The sequence below is a fragment of the Phoca vitulina genome, unplaced genomic scaffold (genome assembly GCF_004348235.1).
Source record: "Phoca vitulina isolate PV1807 unplaced genomic scaffold, GSC_HSeal_1.0 scaffold61, whole genome shotgun sequence".
NCBI lineage: Eukaryota > Metazoa > Chordata > Mammalia > Carnivora > Phocidae > Phoca > Phoca vitulina.
Window position 1 is genome coordinate 7123550 of NW_022589764.1, and position 26452 is coordinate 7150001.

The window sequence follows — 26452 nt, forward strand, 5'->3', positions numbered from 1 at the left end:
TTCTTCTTGTTGCTCATGGGAAATGCCAATGTCCTGTTTTTAGAGGAGCAGCCCTCAAATTGGTGGTACCCTTTGAAATATACTTCAAGGACTTTGAAATACAGCGACTCTTATTCTGAGGTCAATTTTTTTCTATTTCAGAGAGTCACACTTCCACCACCAGGTGTCCACACTCCTAGGGACACATGCCCCCAAAACTCCCATCCAAGTTCTCCTATTCTCTGCTTCCCTAGTTCTTCTCTGTGTTCTTAGCCCTTGTTCTACTGGTGCTCATCTCCTATTTGATCTCCTTCTCTAGAATGCAGATGCTTTGAAGACAGAGACCTTCCCTTTTTTTCCTTCCTTCCTTCCTTCCTTCCTTCCTTTCTCTCTCTCTCTTTCTTTCTGAGAGAGAGAGAGCGAGCATGCATGAGCAGGGGTGGGGAAGGGCAGAGGGAGAGGGAGAGAGAGAATCTTAAGCAGGCTCCACACCCAGCCCAGAGCCTAATGTGGGGCTCCATCCCACAACCCCAAGATCATGACCTGAGCTGAAACCAAGAGTTGGACGCCTAACCAAATGAGCCACCCAGGCACTCCCCCCACCCCTTATTCTTTCTTGTATTCCAAACACCTAGCATGGTGAGTGCGGCATCTAATAAGGAAACAATTTAGGAATGATGGAGAAGAATGCTTTGTATTCACAACAGAGTGCTACTATGCCACTTTACTCCATGGCATTGGAATGTAAAAACTGGACAAGTTTGGAAGTATTCACACTGCAGCCTTCCTACTGTGGAGTTTGCCCCTCCAGCTTCTGTCTCTTCCTTTCCTAGACAAGGGGAAAGTGAGGAGACTATATACAGTTTTAATTTCTGAGCTAAGAATGAAATGGGATGTGGCAGAGAAGGAGGAAGAGAAAGAGACCAGCCCATATATCTGCTCTCTGAAACTTTCCTCCCGGGTCCTCCGGAACCAACACAATCAGGTCAAGATATGACCAGAGCCAGTAAGAGGGGCCATCTTACTCTAAGAGCCTTCTAGAATGGTGCTTTTACATATCTCACTAGGGTGGCTAGATGTCTTCCGTTGCCTGGTGTCCTGATTCTAGCACTGAAAACCCTGTCGCAGTAATCCACTCCCTGGGACCCAAGAAGCCCTGGCTTTTGGTGATGGGCACCGAAGGTTGGGGGAAAAGTACAAAAACCTCCCAAATCGGGGTTGACAGCAGTGGTGCTTTAATGGTGGATGGATACCGCATAGATGATTTACCTTCCGGAGTTGCTGTCGCCGCTTTTCCCCTGACAACAATGGCATCTGTGATTTACGGTTCGTAGTAATGGATCATCTGTTGTTGCATCACTCTGAGCGAGGAGATATAAGTGTGTAATTAAGGGTGTTGTAATCAGGAGCGTTAAGAATCTGGCTTTGCCTTGGCCTGTTGATTAACTGTTGTGCTTTGTATCAAGATAGTGCTTGTTAAAATGTTAACATTGTGAATATTCTGATCGTGTCTTCTAAGAATTCAGATAATTAAAATGATTACAATAGCAATGCCAGCTTGACCCAAATCTCATTGAAAAAGAAGGCTAATTGACTGTGATATTTTAATGACAGATGGAAGGATGTATACAGCTGGATTGGGGAGCTAATGACCAAAGCAGAGCATAATACACAACATACAGAACAAACATTGGAACTGGGCATGGAGAAGGTGGTGTGAAAGCGCGTAGGGAGGCTGAATCCCACTAATTTGGGCTGAGATAAGTGAGTACTTCTAATTCAAAAGTTTCTTCGTGTCCCAAAAAGATACCAATAATTAATTAAAAATAGCTGCTGTGGGGCGCCTGGGTGGCTCAGTCAGTTAAGCGTCCAACTCTTGGTTTCGGCTCAGGTCATGATCTCAGGGTCACGAGATCCAGCCCTATGTTGGGCTCCGTGCTCAGCGTGGAGTCTGCTGCAGATTCTTTCTCTCCCTCTCCCTCTGCCCCTCCCACTCATTCTCTATCCCTCTCAGATAAATAAATAAATCTTTAAAAAAATAGCTGCTGCTAAATAATCTTAGGCATACCACACCAATGAATATGCATTATGGTTTCATTCCCCTATTGCTCTATGGAACTGACATTTTCTAATTCAGAGGATGCAGTAATGTGCCCTGTGGGCAAATGAGAAAACCTAAATACCAGAATGTTTGCCCCTTATGGTGTAGAGCTGATTCTCTCTGGTCTTCTCAACCAGCCCACTATCTATAGTACAAGTTCATCAGATCAAGTGTTCTGCCCAGCTATTAGGTATTTTGATTTAAAATTGAACTTTTGAATCATCATCTTGATTTCTGTGAAGATTTTAATGAAATCTGAGAAAATGAAAAAACACAAAGATTGTTGATATCTTGTTCTACTTTGCTGCTTATTCACATATCCAGCAGACAGTTCAAATATAAATTTTGAAAATTCCATTCAATCTATGAAGTTCTCACCAAAGAAACTGAAATGATTTTACCTATTAAATACCTATATGGGGGCACCTGGGTGGCTCAGTTGTTAAGCATCAGCCTTTGGCTCAGGTCATGATCCCAGGGTGCTGGGATCGAGCCCCGCATCGGGCTCCCTGCTCAGCGGGAAGCCTGCTTCTCCCTCTCCCCAACTTGTGTTCCCTCTCTCGCTGTGTCTCTCTCTGTCAATAAATAAATAAAATCTTTAAAAAAAAAATACCTATATGCCTTATACACACACTCTTAAAAGAAGCATGATTGTTTATTTACCCGTGATATTGAGGCTTTTATAATGCAAGTTTTGGGTTACTTTTCCATTTCCTCAAAATGTGCAGAAGTATTTAATGAGATGTTTGAATTTATAGAAATGCAAGGGGATAGCCTCTGGAGCACATTTGCCTACAAGACGATTGTCACTGTTGTCAGTTATGAAACGATACTAAAGTGTTGGCTTGCGTAAAATCATATTTTCAAGTGTGGGACAAAAGGAATGTCCTCTAATTTGGAAATACGTTGAGGATGAAAATGGAAGAAAAAGTACAGTAAAACAGACATTTATATATGCTCTTTCTTCAAAACTTTTTGTGATTTTTGGTTAGGCTATAAGAAGCCTTGAGAAGGATAAAGTGACTGTATCTGAGTCATTTGATACTCTGTTTAGGTTGTGGCAAAAATTCATATGATTATAAAATGAGTCCTTTTTGGAAATGGTTTTCAACTTGGTAAAAAAAAATTATCAGAAAAGGGGAAAAAAACATCAGAAAAGGGTCACCAAGTTAAATAGGCTTTTCTCTATGAAACTAAAGCTTTGATCTTAGAAGTTAAAATTACCTTTTTACTTCAAAACTATATTCCTGGAGAAAGAGAGGTTTAACTTATCCATTTGGATTGTTCAAAAATGATAGACAAACTTAAATGTAAAATGTAAAACTATAGAACTTCTAAAAAAGAACGTAAGAGAAAATCTTTGGGACATAGAACTGAACTCATCAAGGGGCGCCTGGGTGGCTCAGTTGGTTAAGCGACTGCCTTCGGCTCAGGTCATGATCCTGGAGTCCCGGGATCGGGTCCCGCATCGGGCTCCCTGCTCAGCAGGGAGTCTGCTTCTCCCTCTGACCCTCCCCCCTCTCATGCTCTATCTCATTCTCTCTCTCAAATAAATAAATAAAATCTTTAAAAAAAAAAAAAAAAAAGAACTGATCTCATCAAAATTATCCAAAATTGGAACTAATCAAAATTAACTCTCTTTGCTCCAGGAAAGAACCTACTGGAAGGATGAAAAGACAAATTATAGATTGGGAAAAAATATTTGCAAAGTTCATATCCAACAAAGTCCTTGTATCTAGACTATATGAAGAACTCTCAAAACCCAGTAGTGAAAAAAAATCCTATTGGAAAATGGACAAAAGATGTAGACATTTCCTTGAAGGAGATATACAGGTGAATTTCTCATTAGCCAGTAGAGAAATGCAAATTAAGATCAGAATGAGATTAATTACATACCTACCGGAATGGCTACAATGAAACATAACAGTAACACCAAACGCTGGAAATTACTCATATGTTACCCATACATCGCTGGCTGGAATGTAAAATGGTACAGCTACTCTGAAAAATATTTCAACAGTTCTTCTCAAATCTGAAAAAAATGGATTTACCGTAGGACTCAGCATTTGAATTCTAGGGCATTTATCCCAGAGAAATGAAGAGTTATTTTCATGTAGGGATTTGTACACAAATATTCAAAGAAGCTTAACTCATGATAACCCCAAGTCGGAAACTACTCAAATGTCCAAATGGAAAATGGTTAAACAAGCCATGGTAGGTCCGTACAGTGGGATACTACCTAGCAATACAAAGGAAGGAATTACTGATACACACAATAACTTGTATAAACCTTAAGGAAAACATGCTGAGTGAACAAAGCCAATTCCAAAAGGTTACATGTTATATGACTCCATTTATGTAATATTCATGAAGTAATATAATTATAGAGATGGGGAACAGATTATTAGTTGCCAGGGGTTAGAGATTGGGGGTGAGGGGTAACATAAGTCTTGAGGCAGAAAGACAGTTGAGTATCTTGGTGGTTGTACAAGACGACAGCGTGATCAAGTTGCATAGAGCTACACACCCACACACACATACACGCACAACATAGGGGCTTGCATAACTGGTGAAATTTGAACAGTCTTTAGAATGTACCACTGTCAGTTTCTTGGTTTCCGTATTGTACTAGAGTTGTGCAAGATGCTAACATCAGGGGAGGCTGGGTAAAGGGAGCATGGGATTTCCCTGTACATTTCTCTACATCTTCTTATGACTCTACAATTACCTTAAAATAAAAAGTTTTATAAAACAATAGATATTTTAGACAGTAATAGCGTATATGATGAATCTATAGATGCAAACAACCTGATTAATAAACCTTTAGATAGAAAGTGGATGGACGTTTTTGGAGAAATGGGAATGAATTCCCACAAGTCTAAAAACCCATTCTTTTTTTTTTTTAAAGACTTTATTTATTTATTTAACAGAGAGACACAGCGAGAGAGGGAACACAAGCAGGGGGAGTGGGAGAGGGAGAAGCAGGCTTCCCGCGGAGCAGAGAGCCCGATGCGGGGCTCGATCCCAGGACCCTGGGACCATGACCTGAGCCGAAGACAGCTGCTTAACGACTCAGCCACCCAGGCACCCCAAGATTTATTTATTTATTTATTTGACAGAGAGAGAGAGAGCACAAGCTAGGGGAATGGCAGGCAGAGGGAGAGGGAGAAGCAAGGAGCCCGATGCAGGGCTGGATCCCAGGACCAAAGGCAGGCGCTTAACCGACTGAGCCACCCAGGCGCCCCTAAAAACTTGTTCTTGTTAGTAAAGAGAATCATAAGCATTCCATGCTCAAATGGTTTTGTTGAGAGGATATTTAGCTTAATGTCATCACATTGGACTGACACCAGGGATCTGTGTCATGTGGGTTGGAGCTGAACAGAGCTGCAAGTCAAAGTGAATTTTACATATGACTGTATTCAGTTTTGCGGCCACAGAAACAAACGAGGGACGTCTAAACTGCTGCAGGTAGTTCAGACAAATGTTATTGGAAAAGGAAACAGAATAAAAATATCCTATTGTATCCTGGAGCTGAAAGAAGCAGGACATTATTATTTTTTGTGTGCAGTGGGGGTGAGATGTAAGTAGTATCTGTTTAGCCCTGTTGTATTTATAGTTTTCTTTTAAGAAGTCTTACATCTATAAATCTCAAAAATACACAGTATAAAGCCTACAAAATTTAAATACCCAATAAATAATTTTTAAAGGGTTAAACTGCTGTATCAGAGGACAGAAAGAAGCATTTTATTTTTATTTTATTTTTATTTTTTTTAAAGATTTTATTTATTTATTTGACAGAGAGAGATATAGTGAGAGAGGGAACACCAGCAAGGGGAGTGGGAGAGGGAGAAGCAGGCCTCCCGCTGAGCAGGGAGCCCGATGCGGGGCTCGATCCCAGGACCCTGGGACCATGACCTGAGCCGAAGGCAGACGCTTAACGACTGAGCCATCCAGGCGCCCCCAGAAAGAAGCATTTTAAAATCTTGTTATATTTTTCTCTTATATTGTTTACATAGTCCTACTGTTAGTTACTACTGATTGCCACTACTAACTAGTTCTCCTGTTGTTGTGTTTAACATTTATGTAACAGAGAGGGAAATAATGCAGAATAATATATAATCTCTATCTGCACCTATTTTTTTGTGTTAAAGCAATTACATATGTGTATAATTATTTACTATATATTATATTATTAAGTCTTTTTGTCTGTCATTTCTGCCTGGATTCACTCTGTAAAAGTTGATCACACTGGGAAATAAACTTCTCTTTACGTCATAGGTGCTAGGAGCAAAAGGAATTCCAGCCAGACCTGTATGTCTCTTGAGGTGGGGGTGGGGATGGTAAAGAATACGAAACTACTCATCTGTTTGTTTGCTCCTCCAGACACCACAGTGTGAAGCATTGACCCACGTGGATTGTGTTTTTCCCTGAGTAAGAGAGCATATTCTGCTTTGAGTTCCACAACTTACGTGTACTCCTCTGAGTAATCTGAACAGGGCGTCATCCCTAACAAAGACAGGGGTGAGAGTGAGGGAGGATGAAGTTAAACAAACAAACAAAACCTGGAAAACTTTTAAATGCAGTTGGTTTCTGGCACATAGGAAGAGTTCTATAAATGCTTGTTGAATAGATGAAAAATGGATTAATGAGTGAATGAGTGAAAAGTATGCTTAAATGTTGCTGAATTTTCTAGTCCAGGTAATTGCATAGGCTATCTCTCAAAAAGGAATTACGAGAATACAGACTAAAAATCTTTTGGGTATTGGGGCACCTGGGTGGCCCAGTCAGTTGAGCCTCCAACTCTTGTTCTCAGCTCGGGTCTTGATCTTAGGGTCATGAGTTCAAGCCTCGAGTTGGGCTTCATGCTGGGTGTGGAGCCTACTTAAAAAAGGAAAAAATCTTTTGGGTGTTTATCACATTTTTTAGTTGACTTAAATTGATTATATATATAGGAATATCATGTTTTATGCTATTTTAGGCTCCAGTTCCTTGCTGTGTTCAGGATATCAGAGAAATGAATTTGGCTTTGTCAGAATATTTCCAAACAATCCAGAGTCAGGAAGCCACACCCTTTGAAAACATACTCTCTCTCACACACAGATTTAAGCTTAGCTGGATTTTTGCATGTTTTCTAATTTGTCCAGCTTTTATAAAACTTTTCACTCTCATATAATATGTGCTCTCACATGGAAATTTAATCATATTTAAAATTAAACAATTTAAAATTAGAGCTTCTCGTAGAAACAGAATCTATGGTTTTATCATCTGTATCTTTCCCAAACTTGTAAAACCTACAAATAACCACATCCAACACTAGCTTCATAGTGTCAGGGATGAAAAGCTTTTGACTGTTTAGATCACTGAAAGTTATGGCTAGAAAAGGTCTTAGAATTAATCGAGCCCCCCACCCCCCAACCCACCCCAATCTCCCCATGTCACTCCCCTCTGTTGTACACATAAGGAAACTTTAGTCCCAGAAGACCTTTCCCAGATCATTTCCATCATGTTCTTTCTGATGCTTTCACCATATGTGTCCACATTTTGTTAACAGGAGAGAACATTTATTTTAGTATTAGGTAGAATGATAATGAATCTAATGACTTTTCCTCAGCTCTTTGTATTGCCCTTTCCGAAGGAGAAGGCAGGATTATCAGGAGCAGGAGATCAAGGTGCTGCCCCAAGTGAGGGGTCCTTCTAGGACAGTGGCTTCTGCCGCACCAACCTTCAGCTCAGCTTCAGGTTTTTCCTTTGTCCCCTTCAAGTGTAGTTCCACAAATAATGAAGCTGCCACCAATTTGTCGCTGCTTTTAAAGTCCAGTCTTCCCAAACCCTGTATTTAATGATCTTTCTGCGTTGTTAGACTTTGTTTTATAATGTTAATTCCAAACCCATAGTCCAAAAAAGGCATTTGCAACATTTACTAAGTAATAGTTTGCTCATTCAAAAGAGTATAAAATATGGCCATTTACTTAACAAGATTCTTGTGCTTTAAAAATATATACTTACGGGCTCCTGGATGGCTCAGTTGGTTAAGTGACTGCCTTCGGCTCAGGTCATGATCCTGGAGTCCCGGGATCGAGTCCCGCATCGGGCTCCCTGCTCAGCAGGGAGTCTGCTTCTCCCTCTGACCCTCCTCCCTCTCATGCTCTCTGTCTCTCATTCTCTCTCTTGCAAATAAATAAAATCTTAAAAAAAATTTAAAAAAAAATATACTTACAAAAATTATATTGCACCTTTAAAAATATAAATGAAGAAGTTGGATAAATTAGCATGTAAATGTGGGTGGCATTTGTGTGAACAGTAATTCTAATGTACTGAAAATAGCCGTATTCATCACAAATTAAAGTATCAAATGAACTTTAAAATAGTTCCAAATGAATAGCTGGTATTATGGAGAAATATTTAACTATCTTGAATTTCTCTTTTAGAAGTTCAGTATTTTGCTAATGATACTAAGATGAGCTATGTAATCCTTGGGAGGATTATTTTAAAGTTAATGTGATTTAGCTAGATTAAGCAGTCATAATTTAAAATCCTTTAATATTTTCTTTTAGTAAAAGAATACCTTGGCTAAAACGTCTGTGTGCACCTCAGTGACTTCTGCATTGTTTTTTTCCTGTGGCACTTTAAACACTCTCTAATTAATCCTTCTACCCGGGCCCAGCATTTGCAGGTGAACATCTGTGGTAAAGAGGAAACAAGATCTGTTCTTAGAGTACATAGGGTGAAACCTGCCTGTTGGAGAGTGTCCCAGATATGTTCATGGGTGCTAGGGTCGCCCCAGCTGTGGCCTGTGGGGGAGGGAGGGTCAGGCCGACTCTCACAGATGTATGCTCTCCTTCTGCACTGGCTACTTGGGTTGCAGAATTGAGTCAGGGAAGAAAGGCAGGGCTGTCTGCCAGCAATCCCAAAGACTGGTTCTGTTTTGTCTGGGATTGGTGACTAGAGGCAGAGCCAGACCTTTTTAGTCCTCAAAAAAGAGTTCTACGTAATCCATCGGTCATACCCGCCTCTATCAGTGGAGTGACTACTTGGTTCAGTAGCCCTCACTGTACATACAAAAGGAAGTGGTCTACCAAGGTCTCCATCGCCTTTAGAGCAATTTCCAAACGTCCCATTTTCTAGTGACGTGGAATTCCCATTCAGGTCCCTTGATGGAGTACCTACCATGTACCCCCACAGTCCTAAGAAGCTGATCTTTTGCATATGTTTGTGTAGTACTCCTGTCGATTTAGCCAGACCTATCAGTTTGTCCTTGCTGTGTAACAAATCACCCAATACTTAGGATCTTAAAAAACATTCATGATTCTGTGGGCTAGCAACTTGGGCTCAGATCTGAGTGGTTCTTTTGCTAGACTTGCCTGGGCTGACTCATACAGATGCAATCGTCTGTGGCTTGGCTGAGACTGGCTGGTCTAGAATATTCCCTCACTCAAATGTCTGGAGGTTGGCACACTATCAGCCAGGACATCTCATTTCTTTTCCATGTGACTTTGCCAGCAGGCTAAACTGGGCTTCTTCCCATGGTGGTCTTAAGGTTTGCAGCAGCTAGGGAAGGCGCACCCCCCATGCCCAAGTGCTTGTCAAGCTTCTTCGTGTGTCATGTTTGCTTTTTAACTAAAACAGGTCACACTGCTGCCCAGATTCAAGGGATGGGGGAAAAAACGTTCCACCTCTTGATGAGAACTGCAAAGGCCCATTGCAATGGAGTATCCAAACAGGGAATGTCTGACAATTACATATAATCTACCTACCTTTGCTGACAGGAATATTTGTTTTTTGTTGTTTTTGTTGATTTTCATGATAAAACATTTCAAATGTACACCAACATTCAAACATACTCCAAAGTAGAAAGAATAATACAATAAACTTTCCATATGCCCATCAGCTAGATTCACCAGTTTTCAAAATGTTACTCCATTGGCTGCCTCTACTTTTTAACTTTTCTCCTTGCTGAAGTGTTTTGAAGCAGATCCCAAACATTGGGCTATTTCAGCTCTGTATGTTTCCATATGCATCTCTTGAAAAGGGATACCTTCCTTTTTTTTTTTTTAAAGATTTTATTTATTTATTTGACAGAGACATAGCAAGAGAGGGAACACAAGCAGGAGGAGTGGGAGAGGGAGAAGCAGACTTCCCGCCGAGCAGGGAGCCCGATGCGGGGCTCGATCCCAGAACCCTGGGATCGTGACCTGAGCCAAAGGCAGCTGCTTAACGACTGAGCCACCCAGGCGCCCCAAAGGGATACCTTCCTATGTAGCCACAATACCATGACCACATCTTGGTATCGCTGAACACTCAGTCCATAATGCAATTTCCCCAAATGTCTCAAAAATGTCTTTTTATAATAGGTAGATCTGAAATGGAATCCACCCACAGAAGGTCCATAGCAGTCCCAACTTGCTTTTCTTTTCTTTTTTCTCTACTGACTTGTTTTGAAAACTGGGTCCATTTTCCTGCATAGAACCTCCTACATTCTGTAGTCATCTGTTCGATTCCTTGTGGAGTCCTCTAACTTGCTTCTCCATCTCCTGTATTTCTGTTTATGAAAGTTAGCCCTACAGGCTGAGTTTCATTCAGGTTCCACTTTGGGGACAGCCATCTTCAGTAGATAATAGTACTGTTTGCTTCCAGTTTTGTCACATGGAGGCATAAATGTTTGCTTGTCTTAGCTTTGAATGATGCTAACATTGCCCAGTGAGTTGATCCCTTGATGACCAATTGCCTGGGTCTGTCGTTTCAAGTGTCTACAAGATGATGGTTTCCTAATTCTATCATTCCAGATTTGTTAGCTGGAGTTATTTTATAAGGAACATCTTGTTATCAGAGTTGTTTGGTTATCTGAAATAGAGTTCATACAAAATATATTCTTTTTTTTTATGTTATGCTAGTCACCATACATTACATCATTAGTTGTTGATGTAGTGTTCCATGATTCATTGTTTGCATATAACACCGAGCGCTCCATGCAATACGTGCCCTCCTTAATACCCATCACCAGGCTAACCCATCCCCCCACATCCCTCCCTTCTAGAACCCTCAGTTTGTTTCTCAGAGTCCATAGTCTCTTATGGTTTGTCTCCCCCTCCAATTTACCCCCCTTCATATATTCTTTCCTTTAAATTGGCAAATTATAGAATAAGAATTTGGTGCCCAAGTTATATCCAGAGTTGTTCGATAAGTAGTTGCTTTGGGGCTCTCTCACTTACTTTCTTTTTTGTTGTCATTTGAATTCATGGGTTTTAGATATTCATTGTGTTTCAGTTAATTGCCTTTATTTTTCTTTGGGGAGGGCTTCAGTTGTTTCATCTTTGGCCAATGGGAACTGCTGTTTGTTGGCTTCTGTATCCCTTTGATCCATTATTCTTTGAGAACTTCCTTGCTTTCTGGCACAAAGTATCCCAAGATTATCTTGTATATTTCTTTTTTTTTTTTTTTTAAAGATTTTATTTATTTATTTGACAGAGAGAGACACAGCAAGAGGGAACACAAGCAGGGGGAGTGGGAGAGGGAGGAGCAGGCTTCCCGCCGAGCAGGGAGCCTGATGCGGGGCTCAATCCCAGGACCCTGGGATCATGACCTGAGCCGAAGGCAGACGCTCAACGACTGAGCCACCCAGGCGCCCCTATCTTGTATATTTCTTGCTCCAGATCTGTAATCAATCATTCCTGGCTGGAGATTACAATTTGGGCACTAGATGTGCTCACTGATACTGGGTTTTCATCCTTTCTAGTCTTTTTTATTGGCAAGAGCTAGGAAATCTCTATATACACACATATACATATATATATTTTAAAGATACTTTAAAAAATTAAGTTATACTGATTTTTAAAAAATTTAAATTAGAATTGCCAAATTTTTATTTAACTTCTTCGATTTTTATACTTTTTTCTCTTTTCTCTTAAGCAGGAAATCTTGGTACATAAGAATGTTAGTATCCCTTAATATATATTGATATATTAACTAATAATATAACCAGTATAAAAGCATACACTATAATATTATCATTATTAGCAGACACTAACATGTTATTAGCATTATTACTTTGGAATTGTTATATATTTATATGTAACTTTGAAACTATCAAATACATAATATAATGCTAATATTATAAATTGTTGAATGTTAATAATGCTAATATATTAAATATACTAATATATTTGTTAATACACATATATAAATTAACAGCTAATCATTATATATAGGTTAATGAACTAATGAATATATACAGTTTTATATTAGTTAATGCACACATACATATATTAACAGTTTCAAAGTAATAATGCTGAGATTTTTACTAACAGACTACTGAATGAAATTTAAGATTTCTTTGCAGTGCTGTTTTCCTTAGAATATATTATACAAAGAATCTACAATCAAAGTGCTTTGTGCAAGAGGCGTTGGAAATAATTCTTTTCTCTGTGGGGTTAGGTCACCAACTTAATGTATTATGTTTTCTTGCTTCAGTTCATTTTCAGTTTTTACAAATTTTTTTTCTTTTTGATTTCATTTACTTTTTAAAAATATGTAAAATGTTTTTATGTTTTCAAAGTTGAAATTATATTATCGAGCATATGTAGAAAAATTATTATTGATGTCCTCTCCTTCCTCCAAAGGTAACTGTATTCATTCTTAGTCTTCTAGTGTTTCTTTTGCAAGTATATGCATCTATTTTATTCCCTTTTAAAATTTATTTTATTTAATTAATTTATTTTTTAGAGAGAGAGCGCGCCCTCATGTGTGCGGGTTGGGGGGGTAAGGGGCAGAGTCAGAGGGAGAGAGAGAGAGAGAATCCCAACTAGGCTCCACACCCAGCATGGAGCCAGACGTGGGGCTCGATCTCACAACCCTGAGATCATGACCTGTGCTAAATCAAGAGTTGAATGCTTAACCAACTGAGCCACCCAGGCGCCCCTAAAGATTATTTTAAATATAAAAATATATTTACACTTTTTAAAATGGAGTTTCACTCACCTTTCTATATTTTTTGTTTATTTGTTTTAAAAGAGTATTATTATTAAGGTTTATCACACCACATTGTAAAGAGAATGCAAACATATTTTGGGGGACTGGGTCATTCAGATTCTTTTAAGGAATCTGTCTTTTTTTTAATCCGGTGAGTTTGGTACTCCCTGCCATCTGGGGAGGACAGACTCCAAACTAAAGTGGAGTCAGGAGATTTCTTCTAATCTCAGTTCACTGCTTGAGGCTGAAAAAATATCCCACAGCGTTTCTTTTACAAACACGAGTCTGAGAAAAAAATGTTCCTGAACAGAATAAGAACTGTGAAACTCCAGGTGTACCCTGTCTTGCCCACTGTGACTTTTTGGTTTATACTCTGCCTCATTCCTAGTCATGTTCACAAAACTGAACTTAAGAAAAGTCTAGAGGCTCAAAATGAACATGTCTAAAATAATTTCCCTAAGATTTGGAAAAGAGGAGGACTCGGCAAAAGTGGAAGAATATCAGAGAAATTAAAGAGTTAAAATTAGCAGAATTCGATGCAGTTTAGTTAATAATATTGTAACAATGTTAATTTTTAAACTTTTAACACATCTACCACAGTTATATAAGATGTTAACATTAGGGGAAGGTGGGTAAACTCTGTATTATCTTTGCAACTATTCTGTACAGCTAAAATTATTGCAAAATAAATTTTATTTAATGCATACACACACACACAAGCAGCTGCATTCAATAAAAAAGTATACTTAAAGAACTTCAACAAATCAATAACAGAAATAACCTAACAAAAAAAAGGGGGAGTAAATGACATAAACAGGCAAGTAATATACCATTTTTGTCAGCCAGATGGGCGAAAATCTAAAAGATTAATAATATCAAGTGTTCATATGGATGGGGGAAACAGGATAAGTTGATCTGGTATTTTTGGAGGGATGATAGACAGTGTCAGTTTAAAAAATTTATTTTATTTTTATTTATTTTTTTTTTTTTAAAGATTTTATTTATTTATTTGAGAGAGAGAGCACAAGAGGGGAGAGCGGGAGAGGGAGAAGCAGACTCCCCGCTGAGCAGGGAGCCCGATGTGGGACTCGATCCCGGGACTCCAGGATCATGACCTGAGCCGAAGGCAGTCGCTTAACCAACTGAGCCACCCAGGCGCCCCTAAAAAATTTATTTTAAATAAACATATACCTCAACCCAGAAAATCACCTTTTGGATGTCTCTCCTAAAGGAAACTTTCACATGTGCACAAGAAGGCATAAATAAGGATTTTCACTGCAGCATTATAATATCAAAACCATCTTAGCTAGACAAATTACAGTATATCCATATTATGGAATACTAGACAGCCATTTTAAAATGATGATGTAGATTTTCATTGCTTGACCTAATCTCCAAGACAGAAATATTAAGTGGAAAAAAGTTGCAAAAGTAAATATTGTCTATCATTTGTTTTTTAAAAACCTGTATATTCCTATATATCTATACACCCTCTCCCTTCTTTCTCTTTGTTTTCATATGTATGTGTAAATAAATACAAAAAAAAGTTATCTGAAAATACATACTCCGGTTCAGTTTAAATACTAATATTCCTGGGTAATAGCAGTGGGAATGGGAGCATGTGGTCCAGTTGGACTTTTAAAAATGTCTATTGCTTCTTTCATAGAAGGAATGTATGCCTGCATTAGTTGTGAAATTAAGGTGAGAAAGAAAGAATGCCAAAGGACTTGGGCATGTCTTGACCACAGAGAGACCTAGAGGTGATAGAGAACTTCTGAGAAACTTGTCATGAACTCATAGAATAGAATCTAAAGGGAGAGGTGGTCTCTAATTTGTGGGGTCCAGTGGAAAATGAAAGTAGGGGACCCTTTGTTCAAAAAGCAAAAGAAACTGCTGATAAAGGTACATATAATTCTTATCATTTATATTGAGCAGTGCCAGTTTTAAAAGCAAAGATCAGAATATTTAACTTGTATGAGTAATCACTTAAATTACACAATCCGTATTTTGTGGCTTGTCCCTGGAGTTTGTCCCTCAAGCTGGCCAGAAGAGACAAGCACAGCTGGACTCAGAAAGGTAGGGAGGAGAGAGGACTCCATTCCTGGGGGGAGCACCCCTGGGCCTGGTACAATCGTAACCAGTATAGACCCTCACAGGGCCCTGGGGGTCCCACTTGCCTCCTGAGCCTACCAGGACCCCCTTCTCACAAGCCACCTGACCTAAATGCCTAAGCTAAGGACAGGGTCCTTCCCTTCCCCAGGGAAGTCAGGCTACAGGACTGCCACTCCAGCCCATAGCAGACAGCAACTACCAAGCATCCTTAAGCCTCCACCCCGTGGCAGCTTGATACCCCGATGGAGGCTAGGCAGGAGGCTCACCTCCACTAAGATATGGCCTCCTGTCAGCCTAGGGCTCTTGCCCAGCCCAAGGTGCTAAGGGTACACAAGCCTGACCCCGACCCTCTCCCAGATCTTTGTGAGGGACAGAGGATAGTAGAGCAGGGAGGGAGAGTGAGCACCGGCAGGGGCTTCAGGAGTTGTGGGAGTGGGTAGCTGAGAAGCCCTCCAGGGAGGCCAAAACAAACAGGATCACATGTGAGCTGAGGTCCCCAGTGCATGCCCCATTGTCCCATCACCTTCACTGACAAAACACAAATCCAAAGCGAGAACTGTTAAGACTCAAGACAGTGCTGCATTAAATCCAGTGTAGGGCCCTTCTGAGCAGCTGTGCCAATTGCATACCATCCATCGAAGGTAGCCTGGGTAGGGTCAAGGGTTGCCCTCTTGACCCTCAGCCCCACCCCGTTTTTTAAATGGAAGACATCAGAGGAAGTTTGAATTCTGAGATGTAGACTCCTTTGGCTGAGAGAGGATGAAGATGATGGTGAGACAGAACAAAGCTGATAGGGCCAGCCAGCCCCGGAGATGGGGATCAGAGCCCAGGGAGAGCAGAAGACAGAAGTAAAGCAGGTGCCCAGGGTAGGTATATCATGGTTTGGCAGGAAGGGAAGAGAGTTTCCATTCCTTAATTTCTTTTTCTCTAGGAATCACTGCTTGGGCTGGGGAGGAGGTCTTTGAGGGATCGTTGGGAGAGTATAGAAGATGGGAAACAGGAGCTGGAGAGAAGGGGAGGCAAACTGCTCAGAGAGGAGTCCGAGCCTTGGCTTGTCAGTCCGGCTGGAGTCATGGATTCCATGGAATTACGGAGCTAACCATCAGCCTGCTTGTGTGACATTCAGGACCCAACAAAGAGAAAGGTCCACCTTGCCCCAGTCAAGGGAAGGATAGCCTCACTCTTGTTTGAGGAAGGACTGTTCTTTATTCTGAACTGAATAAAAAATGACTTTTTAGTGTTTATATGTCCTTTTAAAAATGAAATGATGTCGGTGATACATTCTTTTGGTATTTTTTTTTTTTATTGTGGCAAAATGTACACAATATAAAATCTACCATTTTAATCATCCTTAAGTGTATTATTGTTTGTTTTTAAATGTCATTGCTTTGCAAGATAAGTGAAAAAGTTGGTAATCCTATACTGCACCCCTGAAGTGTTTTGTTTTGTTTGAAGTTTTACTGGTCTGTACAGTCTGGAAATTTTATGAGCCTTAGAAACCTTTCTTTGTTTAATCTTGTTCTATGACTTTATCGGCAGAGGAAAACTCTGAAGCAATATATAGAATTTTTTTTTAAAAGATTTTATTTATTTATTTGACAGAGAAAGAGAGAGAGAGAGAGAGAGACAGCACAAGCAGGGACTGCAGCAGGCAGAGGGAGAGGGAGAAGCAGACTTCCCCGTCAAGCAGGGAGCCCGATGCGGGGCTCGATCCCAGGACCTTGGGATTACGACCTGAGCCGAAGGCAGACACTTAACTGACTGAGCCACTCAGGTGCCCCCAATGTATAGAATTTTTAAAGACATGGCATAGGAGTAAGGTTAGAATTACTTTTGTTGTGGTGGTGGTGGTGGTTACAATGCTTTGGTACAATTCTATTTCTAGTATTTCATATATCCTCTTCTGTGGCATTATCACGGTTGTCTCACGTTCTGCCACAGTGCCTAATACTTCCCCTTTGCATTTCATACGTAAACTCACATCTCATACCAAAAATAAATAAATGGCTTTTCTAAGGATAAATTTTTTTTTTTTTTTTGTAATGGAAACAAAATATACCTAGATAAAATGCGGGCATGGATATAGTTGTTCATTTGGTCAAGGGTGTTGTAATAAATGGTTCTAAGATTTATGAAGATTTTGCGCAGTTTTTTTTTTTTTTTTCATTCTGAGCCGCAGACACCAAAAATCCCACAGGAAGTTCTCTTTGTGAGTGTTGTGGTTTTTTAGTTTCCTGTTCAGTTTGCATTAGGTGATCAGAAATAAGATAATCTGTGCAATCGAAAGAGATTCTTGGTTAAACTTTATTGTTACTCTAAATGAGAATCTCAAACTTGCTTGTTTTCTTCCCATGTGATGAGTCTAGAGGAGCTATAACCACATTCATACCTGAGCATTAAAGTCATGGTATAATTTTTGTTGTTCAGTGGATAAACTCTTCATTGTTAAAGGGGCAACTATCTGAGATTATGCTCTATGCTTTCCACTTCTTATCAGAGCATCTCCCCAAAAATAAACCATTGGAATGGAGATGTGTTTTTAAGACTTGACAGTAGTGTTTTACTTTCATTTTTACAAGTGACAAAAACTTTCTCTTGTTTCTTTAGAGGAAAGGAAATACATAAAACATGTTACACAGTTTACTTCAGATATTACAAATACCATTGAAAAAATTTTAAAGGGTACTATTATTCACTGAGATAGTTTTATAAATGTAATTCTTAAAGCAAGGTATTCTCAAGGTAAAAATTTTTTGCTTGATTTCATTATGTCTTATACCATCACAAAAATAAACTAAAATTGTAATCAAATATATTAGATCTTTGACAAATTGTTTTAATCTAGCATTTAAATGATATATGGAAGACGTGATGAAAAGTGACAAATGAGAAAAAAAGGAAAGTTTGTGCATTTTTAGGTATGTCTCTAGGTTTAGGTGCTATTAAAGACACGATGCCTAGTTCTAGGCATTATGCTGATTGCACATCTTAATAAATGGTAAAAGTAATAAAGACATGACAGGTCTCCAATAATAAATAAAGCCGTGAAAACTCCCCAGATTTTTTAAAAACAGTGCTTGCCCCTAAGGACATTTTAATTACAATTCTTAAAAGAATAAATAATACTTTGCCCCCAAACAAAAAAATTACACCATAAGTTTAAAACAAAAGTGACTTCAACCATTTCTATGCAGGGGGGCGGGGCGGGGGGGGGGAGAAAGAAAAGAATAAGGGTTTGATTTGCAGAATGCTTTTTTCTCGTTCAGATAGCTTCAGTTGCAAAATATATGAAAAGGTTACTTTGAGATCTTAATAGATATTTGTGTATGATAAACATATTTCTTGGCTAAGAGAAGTTTGATCTTTCCATACAGTTGAGTTCCAAACAGAAAATCATTGTTTAAAATCTGGTGTTTGTGCCTTTTCCCCCTTTCTTGTGTACCTTTTGTGGCACTAGGTTAGACTTTAAGAATGTTATTGTTATGAAGAATTTCTGACATTTGTGGAGAGCTTTACATTTTACAAAGTGTAGAATAATGAGGCTGGAAATGGTTTCTTACATATTCTTTGGCGTTTAGCAAGGCGGTCAGCATCGTGGGAAGTGTATGCAGAGACTGATTAAACTTGGACCATGGGTTGCAAGTCTTTAACCTCCTCGTCTGTCCAGATGTGAGCTGGAGAACTGGCTTCAGAAATGCAAGGCAGCCTGAGCCCTTCGCTCACCACTAAGAATTGCAGCATTTTGGTTGCCAAAAATATACTTTGGAGATCCCTGCCTATAGGGGTGGGAGAGACTTTGGATATATCTTGAGGCCTAATGTGGGTGGGCCAAGGTGTCACAGGTCTCTTGGGTATTTCCCAGCCTGCTTGCCCAGGAGTGCCCACGAAGTTTTAGTTTTAGCACAGTCGGTTTGTCGAGAATGAGAGCAATCACTTTGACCCTGTTAGGAGCACTTTAGAGATGAAAGCCACGACGTGCTTTACAGAAAAACGCATTCTGCTTTCAGTGGGGCAGCAAGGCCCGGGCATGTGGTGACAGCTGTGACCATCGATATTTACCACGTTAAGGAAACTCCTGTCAGGTATTTGCTGTACCAGCCTTTCCAACAGCCCTTCTGCGTGGGGGCTGATACATCGTGGCTTGTTGAGGAGCAAGAGGACAAGTCTCTGCTATAAGTCGAAAAGGCTTTGGTACACAGGGGCTTTCTCCTTGGGGGTCATTTCTGCTGGACCTTTGATAAAAACAAACAGGAAGACTCGCATGCCAGCGGAAACTGTCCACCAAGTACTTCGGGAACTGGGCTTTTCCTTCCGCGACTGGGGTCGGACCTCGGGAGGAAGCGGGCCTCGGGCCGCTCGCCCCGCCCCGCAGCGGCCCCGCCCCCACCATGGGCCCACCCCCACCGTGGCCCCGCCCCCGCACAGCCGGGCATGCTCAGTGGGCCGGGCCGGCAGGTTTGCGTGGCTTCCCGCAGTTGCCGGCGCCGGCTCAGCTTGTGGACGCTGGGTCCCTTCCCTGCGGCTGGTTCCAGGGAAGTTACGTGCGGAAGCCGGCTTCTGAGGAGCCACCGGGCGGACTGTGGGGACGCCAGTGGCGAGCGAGCGGGGCCGACGTGTCTGGGCTGTGAGAGCTTTGGGAGGCCGAGCGAGTGGCCGCACTCGGAGGGAGGCGCCGGCCGGGCGCGCCCCGCGGAGAAGACCCGGGCGGGGCGGGCGGGCGCTTCCCGGACTTTTGTCCGAGTTGAGTCCCCTCCCCGTGGGCCGGGCCTCTGCGGCCGCCCCCGCCCCCAGCACCGCTCGCTCCGGGGAGATGTTTATCTGGTCTGTGGCGTGAGGAGCCGGCGGGCTGGTGGCGCGGAGTTTCGGGTCCGAGGAGCCTCGCGCGGCGCTGGAGAGAGACAAGATGTCCGCCAGGGCCGCGGCCGCCAAGGTGAGCGCCTCCGAGGCCGTCAGGGCCGATTCCGAGCTAGGGCGGCCGCCAGCCGGCGTCGGGCCCGCGCCCCGCCCTCCTCCCCGCGGGCTGCTGCCCAAGCGCCGGGGGCGGCAGCCGGTGGGCCGGGCTGGCTGTGGCGGTGGGCCGCTCGGAGCCCTGCGGGCGGGCCGGCGGAGGGCGGGGGCCAGGAGGGGGCGGCGGGCGCGCAGAGCTGCGGTCCGGGGCAGGTGCATCGCTGCCGGCGTCGGTGCCTGGCTCCGGCTCGCGGCGGGCTGGGACGCGCAACAGGTCCGGCGCCGGCAAACTCGGCGCCGGGAGTGGGTTCTGCGGGCACTCTGGGCGAGCCTGCGGCGGGCGGGAGGTCGGGGTTTGGGGTGCCACCTCCAGCAAGCCGGTAGCTGCGGTCTTTGGAGGAGTGGTTGGTCACCGGCGAAACCGTGTAGTTTCGATCTGATGTCAGTGTCCGTGGTATGCGCGCGCCAGCGATAAGACATTGAGGCAGCAGAACACTCAGTGTTTTGTGTGTAGTATGTCGGAATTTTTTTTCCCCCACACTGTGTAATTTACTTAAGGTAGCATTGAAAAAGAGAACCCCTTAACACTTTTTAATAGTTTAATTTGAATTAAACTTTCAGAAGTAGCACAAAATACTCCTACAAATGAACAATGAGAGGAAGTCTAAAAAATAAAATTAAGAAAGACTTGTTTTTTCCTATCAATTTTTACATGTGCTTTGAAGTACTGGGGCATTTTTTTCAGTGCTGTGAAACCAACTTGTATGTGACATCAGAAAGCTGAAGTTCGTAAACTCAGTTAAAATCCTCCTTTCCTTTTCTACATTGTACTCTTTCTCATCATACAGTAGTACCTGCTCTTTTTAACAATTACAGGCATACAGAAATTTTTCCTAGGCATCCTCTTCTTGGAGAAAAATTTAGTGAAGAGTAAAAATCTCTCTGAAAATTAATTCATTACTTCAAACAGTATCGAAGTACTTAAGAAGGTAGTGGTTTTATGTATTTATTTTTCTGTTGGAAATGTTTATTCATAGCATCTGGAACAGGGTATAATATGGCCCTGAAGTTTCTGAACTCAGGACCTTGTTTTCTGGGAGGCAGAAATTAGCAGTTACATTTAGTAGTGAATATATATATATATATTTTTTTAAGGAATATAATATTTTTTCTTTAAGAAAACTTTAGTTTGTACCTTTTTGACTTTATGTTGATGAAGAACAATCTAGAGATGAAACTTGAGCCAGTGATTTAGAATAAAAAGCAAAATTTTGTTTAGATTTTAAAATAAGTTCACATTACTCACCTTTAAGGGGGTTTCCTTTCCAAGGAGGAAAGGCTTTGTTTTTATGTTACACATAATGTCACTTTGTTCCTGAGGTGTGATCTATGGTACTTGATATCTAAGACAACACACTTCATTTTATTATTATTATTATTACTATTACTCTTAATTTTGTAATTAAAGCAACACTATGTGAGGAAAGTGCTACCTGACAAGACAACACACTTTAAAAAGGTTATTTCAAATATGGAGAGAAGTAAGTTTTCAGTGGATTGTTATAGTAAGATGCTTTAGAAGAAACAATACTTTTCTTCCTGAATTATGGGATTGAGATTTATGGCATATTGAAAAGCATCAGTATTTAAATATTACATTGTAGGGACATGTGTATTCGTAAATATTTATAAATAAAATGTGAGTTGAAAGCTTATTTTGTTTAAATGCTGTATTATGAGCCTACCACAAAATCTTCTGTAGAACAAGGCAGGCGGCCATAAAAAATAGGTGAAATGAAAGAATATTCGCCTTTTCCCTAAGTCACGTTTAGTATCTTTTTTTTTAAAGATTTTATTTATTTATTTAATATCTTGAGGTGACTGAAATGCTTACTACAAGCCAGAGTGTGTACTTAATACTTTACATGTGATACTTTTGTTTCCCTACCCTAACCCTCAGTTTAAAAAAAAACAAAAAGAAGACATTAATTTTGCAGCGTGCTCTTTTGTTTTAGCAGAGTAGTTTGTAGAACAACTCTCTAAGCCAATACGTGTGATTCTATATTCTTTGTAATAGTTGAATAGTCTGTTATCCTAAGAATATGCTGCCGATCATCATTGCCTTACTGACAGACATTTAACTTGTTTTCAGGATTTTGCTATTGTAATAAGTAGCTTTATATTTATATCTGTGCACTATTATAGTGTGTTAAGTCCTTAAAAATGGAATTTTGGGGTCCAAGGGTATGTGCATTTAAAATTCTGATAAATTCCATTAAATTTTTCTCCAAGAAGAGGATGCCTAGGAATAAATACAACATTTGTTGGTAAATTACATGTTATTTTAAAGGACATAAAAAATAAATTAGATGAGGGAGATGGGGAGAGTCAGTATTGTAGAATATACCAATTTTCCCCAAATCAATATATGTATATAAGTGTAATACAACTCCAAATAGAATTTCAGTAGTATTGTAGAAAACTTGACATATAATGAGAAAGTTTATCTGATAAAATAAATGAATGATAGCCATGAAATTTTGGATAAAGAAGCCCCTACTAGAAAACCTAATGTGTTATAAATTCAGAGTAATTTAAAGCAGTCTATCAGCTCAGGAATAGACAGTGGAACCACAGAATCCAGGAACAGTTTTGTATTTATGAGTTTTTAGTGATTATCATCATCAGTATTTAATGTGTCAGCTATTGTTCTAAGTGCTTAACGTGAATTAACGGATTTAATTCTTATAGTAACCCTATGAAGTGAGCATTACTATTATCCCCACTTTATGGATGAGGAAATTGAAACACAGATAAAATAATTTCCCTAAATTCACTTAGCAAGAGGGAAAATTAGAAATACATGATAAAAATAATGTAGATTACTGGGGAAAGGATGGGTTATTTATTCAGTAAATAGTGCTGGGACTGTTGGTTATCCTCCCCCCCTCCCCTTTTTATGGTAGTTTTCTGCTTTAAACCATAGGCAAAAAAAAAATCCAAATGAACTGTTTGAATAAGAGCAAATAAAATGGATCATAAAATACTGGAAGAAAGTGCAGGATATTTTTTAAGAAATACACCTGAGCTGGAAAGGGCTTCTTTGTATGTGATGTTAAATAAAGGAAAAGGTTTTTATATGTGTAGTGTACATCTGAATTGCAAACAGAATTACTAGTGCGCCTGCTAATAAAATTCTAGAGTTGAAAACAGGAATTTGAGGGTGGTTCTCTGTCTAACCAAGGAGTTAATTATGGAAGAAAATGGTGTGGATAATTATTAGGAACATTTTCTATTGGTTGAATCACAGAAAGTGGCTGAAGGAAGTTGCAGTGGCTTTTGGATTTTCAAGCTGTTTCACTTTGGAGGAAGCAATAAAATTTAAGATTGTACTATCATAAATGCTTGTTAGGTTTTGCTGATTAAGTGTTTCCATTATGTTTCAGGGACAGTACTTTTTTTTCCTGTGGTTATCTCTAGAATTATAGTGTAGTTTAGTATAAAAATAATTTATATCACTTCTTAGGAATTGATTATATCAAGTGAGGCACAATGTACTTTTCTTTATTTTTAATTTATTTTTATTTGCTTAATTATTTTTTAAAAAGCTGTGCGCGTGCACTTGAACTCAGGGCTTGAACTCACAACCCTGAGATTGAAACCTGAGCTGAAATCAAGAGTTGGAGACTGAACTGACTAAGCCACCCAGGCACCCCTGGACTTTTCTTAATAGCTGAACATTTGAAAGTTAAGAACTGTAGAAAATTAGTCTTTACAGGTAGGAATTGTGTCCTGAGTGGCTGGTACAATGTAGTTTTAGTTTTGGTACTTACTGATCAATGCATATGTGCTGCATATTGCTTTAAAAGTAAAGGAAAAACTCACTGGACTTTATGAGAATTCAGTTGATTGTGTCTGCCAATTTTTAATGAGCTTCACTGTAGTAATATTTTTCTGGATGTGCTAAGTTTATACATTACTTACTTTTCACTAGAAATATTTTTTGATATTAAAGGCAAAGGCTTTTATTTATGTTAGCATTTCAGACATTTATGGTTAAAACTGTAATTTATGTTCTTTGTTGATCATCCTGACTGTATTTACAACTCTTATGTTCATTTTAGGACAGCTCTGTAAGACAGCTGCTTTTCCAATCATACTGTGCCTTTTCTTTCAGGTTGTGTAATGTGTAATGTGAAAGAAATAAATAAATAATAAATAAATAAAATATATTTTATATATATATATTTTTTTTAAAAGAAAGACTCATACTGCTCATTGATTACTGCCAGTAAGTGATAGAGGAGGTCAGCCATCCACAACCAACAAATAATGAGTTTGAGACCAATCTGTGGCTTTGAGGGCTGTAATGCTATATAGCTAGAACTGTTCCCTGTTTGAAGGAAAAAGATTACAGTAGTTTCACTCATTTTTTTCAATCCTGGAAACAGTGTACTGGCTTTGACTTTTACTTGCTCTTTAATCTTTTTTTTCTATTTAGAGACCAAATGTAAACTCTGTACAGTTCTAAGAATAAAAAAGTATAAATAAGACAGATCACCATGCTGCTAAGGAAGGGGTCTTAAAAAATGATTTTGGTGAAAATTTGGAAATGTAATCCTGTTTCTTGACATAATCCTGACATGGTAAAAATTCAGTCTACTAAAAGACCATTAGTCTAGCTGTAAATTCGTGTATGGGACTACCCATCCCTGACTGCTCAGTCATAGCTCTTTCCAGGCTCCTGGACACACACATGCACTTGGTATCCAGTACTGACTGAGCATGGTGGCTGAAGACAGGCTAGTGGAATGAGCAGTTATTTTTTATTAGTAGAGTTTCTGATCAAATGTTAAATGAGACTAAGAGATAGTTGTTGATGACTATTATGATATTTCTGAAATACTTGACTGGAACTTGCTTTCCATCTCTGAGTTTTGAAAGGCAGTCTTGAAAAACCTTTTTAGTTTAACAACTTTTAATCTGGTAGGAAGAGGAAGACATTAGAATAGTTTACTGAGGGTTTGCTTGTTTGTTTATTTATTTATTATAGTTTTTTAAATTTCATCTAAAATTGGTAGGTTTCAGAACAGTATTTCCAGTATAAGGCACCAGTAAATATAGCCCTTTTGGTATCTCTGACCTAGAATGCTCCTTAATTTATTTATTGTAGAGAAGAGTAGCTTCAGGTTGCTCCTTTATGGGTTAGCCAGGTGCTTTATTTCCATTTCTTCTGAAACAGATAAATTCTTAATAATGAGAAGAGTGCAGTGAGTATATGAGTAGGGAATTTCATTTTATATCTTAAAAATGGATGAAAATAATAGACTTCTTATGTGATCAACTATATCACAGAAACACTGCTTTAGAACAAGAGAAAACCTGTGTTGCCAAAATTTGTACCATAAAACACACCATTTGAGACTTAATAACAAAGCTCTGACTGTTACATATGTAGTCTTAAATACTGAGTCTCAGATGGCCCTTAACTTTGGGATAGATCAGAAGATAAATTTTTAGGGGCGCCTGAGTGGCTCAGTCGTTAAGCGTCTGCCTTCAGCTCAGGTCATGATCCCAGGGTCCTGGGATCGAGCCCCGCATCGGGCTCCCTGCTCGGCGGGAAGCCTGCTTCTCCCTCTCCCACTCCCCCTGCTTGTGTTCCCTCTCTCGCTGTGTCTCTCTCTGTCAAATAAAAAAAAAATAAAAAGTAAAAAAATCTGTAAAAAAAAAGATAAATTTTTATTAGTTTGCCTTGTAGGTATATATCAGAACAACCTATTTTGTGCAAGTGAAATACTGGGAAGTGAGTTGACTGATGAATGACCTCAGTCATTCTAGTTTATTGTGCCCAGAATGGATGTGAAAACAGAAGCTAATATTACTTTATATGGATACTAACTAGGAACGTAAGGTTAGCATATGCTTCTTTTAATTTTTTTTATTTGCTGAAATATTGTTTTTGTTTTTTTAAATAGTATACATTCCCCAGGAGTGAAAGTTCATTATTTTTTCTTGGTTGTCTTAGGAATTTTCACTCTTTTGGAATTGTCACTAGTAATCTTTGGGGTTTGTACAATTTCTGATGACTGAATTAAACTTAATTCGATTACCTCTCACTTCAGTTCATAATTATAAAATCAGGAGGATTTCAGTAATTGTTGTTGTTAACCCAAGAAACATTCATTGAACACATATTGTTTTGGATTCCTGTCCTCTAGAAGCTTATAGTTTCCAACTGCCTTATACTGTAATAATCAGTTATGAAATGTGTAATTTAGTTTTACATTGTTTACCCATAAAAAAATATCACACTTACAGACATCTTATAATAACACAGCATCTTGTGGG

General features: G+C 39.7%; 1 protein-coding gene across 14 annotated transcripts in view; it reads left to right on the forward strand.

Moving 5' to 3' along the window:
* The window catches only part of TJP1 (tight junction protein 1), a 239816-nt gene that overhangs the window by 110988 nt on the left and 102376 nt on the right, over positions 1 to 26452 (forward strand). For 2 of the 14 annotated variants that reach the window (XM_032391266.1, XM_032391270.1), the window contains exon 1: positions 19597 to 20087. The exons of the other annotated variants lie outside the window; for them this stretch is intronic. In XM_032391266.1, the coding sequence (XP_032247157.1) occupies positions 20061 to 20087 (27 nt within the window). In that variant the 5' untranslated portion in view covers positions 19597 to 20060. Of the gene's footprint in view, positions 1 to 19596; positions 20088 to 26452 lie in introns of those variants that run through there. 14 annotated transcript variants of the gene reach the window in all.